Source organism: Palaemon carinicauda, chromosome 7 (assembly GCF_036898095.1).
Source record: "Palaemon carinicauda isolate YSFRI2023 chromosome 7, ASM3689809v2, whole genome shotgun sequence".
NCBI lineage: Eukaryota > Metazoa > Arthropoda > Malacostraca > Decapoda > Palaemonidae > Palaemon > Palaemon carinicauda.
Window position 1 is genome coordinate 68,250,130 of NC_090731.1, and position 5,000 is coordinate 68,255,129.

A 5,000-nucleotide genomic window follows, 5' to 3' on the forward strand; every position below is an offset into this window, starting at 1 on the left:
ACCGTGGCCAATCTCTGCCTGTAATTTACTTTTTGGGTCAAAAGTCAAGGCCAAGTTCCAGCAAGGTCTATTTGCCATACTGTGGCCACACTCTGCCTCTAATTTACTTTTTGGGTCAAAAGTCCAACCAAGGTTTCAAAAAGGTCTTTTTGCCATATCGTGGCCAATCTCTGCGTCTAATATACTTTATGTGTCAAAAGTCAAGGTGAAGGTCCAGAAAAGGTCTTTTTGTCATATCTGTGTGATTGCTAACTACACTCTGGTGTAATTATTTGTATATCTACATACTGTATTTATTCGTAACACTGTACTTAGTATAACTGTGTACCTTTCAATCAAACTGTTGAGTACTGTAATTATTACTGTTTACCTTTTGCTAAAATTTACAATGCATATTTAGTTTCTGTTAGGCTGTCATACAGTTACGTTTACATAACATATGAAATAACGAATTCTGTGTTCTGTCTTGCCCTGCCATGAAACAGAAATCCAACATGGCACAGTGAGTAGGATTTGTTTATGCTGTCTACTGTCGTTCATGAAGTACAGTGTTAAATCTTTAGTACTCGTACACGATGGCGAAGCAAATCGAACAACTGGCATCACTTGTGGCATGGAAAGCAGAGATGGCTCATCATGCCCAAGAAGCTGCTACAAAAAGGGAAGAACGCTTAACCGCAATTCTAGAGGGTTTTGCTGATACCTCGCAATATCATAGGAATCAGTCTCAGGCAAGGGCAGTTCCTGCGCCACACTTGCCGTCTTCTGTATCTCTTAAAGAGTTTGGTTTGTGGCATCACAAGTATGGGGGACATGCAGTGTTGACAAGAATGTCTTCTCTCTTTCTTGTTGAGCAGCGGTCAGCATTGATTTCTGTGCTAGATGATGATTGGACCAGCACTCTGAGATATGGTCTTTCACTTGGGGATGGAACAGACACTTGAAGACTATATGGGATGCAATGGAGTTTCACTTGCGCAACCAAAAGAATGTCTTCGTGGACCGACGGGACTTTCATACAAGAGTCCAGGAGTTGCACGTGACTTTCAATGATTTTTTGTGTGGCATCAAAGAGATTGTTTCTTTCTGCGATTCTTGTGAAACCAGCATGGACAGCAGACTACAAGACAGGATCGTCATTGGAACCAGAGATGAAGAGGCTTTGAAACATATGTTAGAAGAAAAGAAGCTCACTTTGGAGATAGCTATTGATATTTGCAGAGCATCGGAAAATGCAAATGCCAGTCACGCTGTTATTCAAGGAGAATATAATGTTTCAAGAGTGTTCCAATACGAGCAAGGTCAGAAGGCAGCCTATTTAAAGCAGCAGTGCTTTAGGTGCGGAGGTGAGCGCTATCTTGATAAGATGGCATGAAGGCTCTAAACAGGGACTGCAAACAATGTGGTAAGAAAGGTCACTTTGCAGTGGTGTGCAGGTCAAAGGGACAGCCACTGTCTCCTCAGAAGAAGAAAACGAATTATAAAAGCACATTCAAGCCTTCAAAGCAGAATCTATATCGTGTCATTGGAGACGTTTACAGCAACCTTGCGTCATCACGTCCAACCCCTCAGATTTGCATCAGTACCACTCACCCCAGAGGATCAAGTTTGGTTATGTGGACACCTGACTCTGGAGCGGAGACAACTGTGATGGGACTTGAGAACGCTAAATCTCTTGGAATTCATGAGAGTTCACTGGAGCCGATCGTTATAGGTGGTCTCATTGCCGCAGATCGTCAACCTCTCACTAACATGGGTACTTTAGAGGCTTTTTTAACTTTTGGGAATTGTAGTACGACAACAGTTGTGTCAGTCGTCAAGGAAGTTAAAGGTTCACTTCTGGGCTGGTTTGATTGTATAGCGCACTGGGAATATTACCAGAAAACCTTCCAGCGCAAATACAGCATGTTACATGTTCAGTGTCGCAACCGATATGGCATCGAGACCCAGGAAGGTTTTGGAACCACATGTGATTTCTGTTATACAGGATGTTGTGCAGTCTACAAGTACCTGTAGTTTGGTGTCTGTACCAATGGCATTGCCAAGATGGCCACACAAAAGAGACCCTAGAGAGGCAGAGCGTGCAGAACATGCAGCTTCCATCATTTCTGCATATCCTCATGTATTTGATGCTTCAGCTACTCTTAGGGAAATGCAGGGAGGTCCTATGAGGATTCAGCTGTCAGCAGATGCACATCCTTTTGCAGTGACCGCACCACGCACCATTCCGTATTGTTGGAGATGGGATATTAAAGATCAGCTAGAAGACTTGCTTGCTAAAGATATCATAGGTGAGGTTGATTACCCCACCGAATGGTGTCATTCGAGGGTCTCTATTGCAAAGAAAATGGGTGGTGTGCGGTTGTGTGTGGACCTTACAAGACTTAACCGCTATGTGTGTGCAGACCTACATATCCAGTTCAATCCCCTCATGATGCTATATCGTCAATGGATGCTGGAGCCAGGTGGTTCACTACTTTTGATGCGAAGATGGGATACTTCCAAATTAAAATTGCTGAAGAAGATCAGGATCTTACTTGTTTCATCACACCTTGGGGACGTTACAAACTTAAACGAGCTGTAATGGGACTTTTATCATCCGGAGATGAGTACAATCGTCAAGGAGATCAAGTTTTGGGAGATATTCCACGTACTGTCAAAATTGTTGATGATATTTTGGTGTATGATTTTAGTTACCGTGACCACTTAGCCCATGTGATCACACTTATGCAAAAATGTGACAAATTTGGAATGACCTTAATTCCTGAAAAAAAAATTTCTTTGCTCAACCTAATGTTGAATTTTGTGGTTACAGTATAAATCATGAAGGTTACAGTGTGGATTCTCGAAAGGTGAGGGCTATAGCTGAATTTCCAAAGCCACAAAATATCACTGATCTCAGGTCATTCATGTGTTTAATCAATCAGCTTGGGAGTTTTTCTTCTGCGATTGCAGCTGCTGCACAGCCACTCAGGGACCTGCTTAAACCATGGAATGAGTGGTGCTGGACCCCTCAGCATGACGTGGCTTTCGAGAAAACTAAAGAAGCACTCATAGCTCCTCCTATTTTAGCTCATTTTGATGCATCTTTACCTACTATGCTTCAAACTGACACATCCAAGTTGCATGGTATGGGGTTTGTTTTCCTTCAACAACATGGAGAGGCTTGGAAGTTCATCCAGTGTGGATCCAGGTTTTTAACGGATGCAGAGACTAGGTATGCCGTAATTGAGGTTGAGATGGCTGCTGTACTTTGGGCAGTGAGGAAATGCTGTGTTTACTTGGCTGGTTTGCCTTATTTTGACCAGGTAGTAGACCGTCGACCACTTGTTCCTATTCTCAATTCAAAACATATTGGAGAAGTAGAAAATCCTCGACTGCCGCGTATGAAAATGAAACTTCGCATATTTACTTTTGCTGCAGGGTGGCAAAGTGGGAAATGTCACAGCATGCCGGATGCACTCTCTCGTTCAAAAGTTCAGAGCCTTGTTGAGGACAATGATGTGCTGGATGATGCAGATCCCTTGCATGCTGCTCTTGTATTGTCTTTATTAGCTACTTGTGAGGAGGGCATAAGGTTAGCACCTCTACAAGACTAAATGCTGGATAAGATTCGTGATGCGTCTGCACATGATGGTGAATATCTGTCAATGAGAGATGTAATAATGAAAGGATTTCCAGATCATAAGCATAGATTACCAGAAGAGTTATGAGCATACTAGGGAATTCGGGACATGCTGGCCATGGATGATGGTTTAATAGTTTATGGACATACACTTCTCATACCTCGCAGCCTGTGTAACGATACTTTGCAGTGTCTACATGATGCTCACCAAGGAGTGGACCGCACCAAACGTCGAGCACGCCAGACTATATACTGGCCAGGGAATGACAGGGGCGTTGAGAATACAGTGAAGTCTTGTTCTCGCTGCCGAGAGCTATTATGAGGTCAGCGGAATGAGCCTTTGATGCAGGAAGACTTGCCAAGTCGAGTATTTAAGTCCGTGTCTGCTGATTATTTTCATATCTCTGGCAAGACATTTCTTGTGTACGTTGATCGCCTGTCAGGTTGGCCGTATGTATCTTCGTGCAATGGATCAACTTCTGCAGCTCAACTAGTTAGTTTGATAAAGCCAATATTTTCAGACATAGGTGTGCCTGTAGTACCGAAAATGGATTGAGGACTGCAATTCGCTTCAACATTGCCGCGTTTCCTTACCCGATGGGGGATGGAACACCGCTTGACATCGCCCTATAATCCAAAAGCAAATGTTCATACCGAAGCTTCCGTCAAGATTATTAAGAAATGGATTTTGACAACCACAGGAAATGGCAAGCTGGATGAGGATGAGTTCGCACGAGGGCTTCTTGAGCTCAGGAATACTCCAAGGGGGGAAGGTAGATCTCCAGGAAGTTTGGACATCCTTTGCATTCCAGGATTCCAGCTCATCATTGTTCATTTGAAAAGGAATGGCAACGTACAGCTTACGAATGTGACATAAAGGCTAAGTACCTTCGGCAGCAGGCAAGGGAATGGTATGATGCCACTGCTAGACCACTCTCTAAGCTGAACCTTGGTATGTACGTGGATCTACAAGACCCGAAGACATAGCGATGGAATAAACCAGGAGTTGTGGTCGGAATTGGCATGAGGAGGGATTACCTCGTGAAGGCTGGGAGTGGGCACATCTATTGGAGAAATCGGAGATTCTTACCACCTCATCACCCTTTTTTGCCAGGAGACATTATTTCTCCACCTATCTCGGTGTTGGGTGGCAAACCTTCAGGATATGGAGATCGTAGATCACCTGCAACATCACCTATGCCTGATACTCACTTATCAGTTGCCTTACCAGTACTTAATAGTGGACATCAGACATGGGCACCCGAGCGTTTAGAAATAAGATGGGACTTGAAATCATATACTAAATAAGGACCTTAAGATGCCAGGTATCCTTGTATTGCACCTGCCATCTTGGGGGGAGGTGTGAGATTGCTAA

General features: G+C 43.7%; 1 protein-coding gene across 1 annotated transcript; it reads left to right on the forward strand.

Moving 5' to 3' along the window:
- The first annotated feature begins 2,032 nt into the window (after positions 1–2,032).
- On the forward strand, positions 2,033–3,947 carry LOC137644343 (uncharacterized). Its single transcript, XM_068377331.1, has 4 exons — positions 2,033–2,291; positions 2,420–2,650; positions 2,956–3,577; positions 3,794–3,947. Exons 1-4 carry the CDS (start codon positions 2,033–2,035, stop codon positions 3,945–3,947), a joined length of 1,266 nt encoding a protein of 421 aa, XP_068233432.1.
- Positions 3,948–5,000: the final 1,053 nt, after the last annotated feature.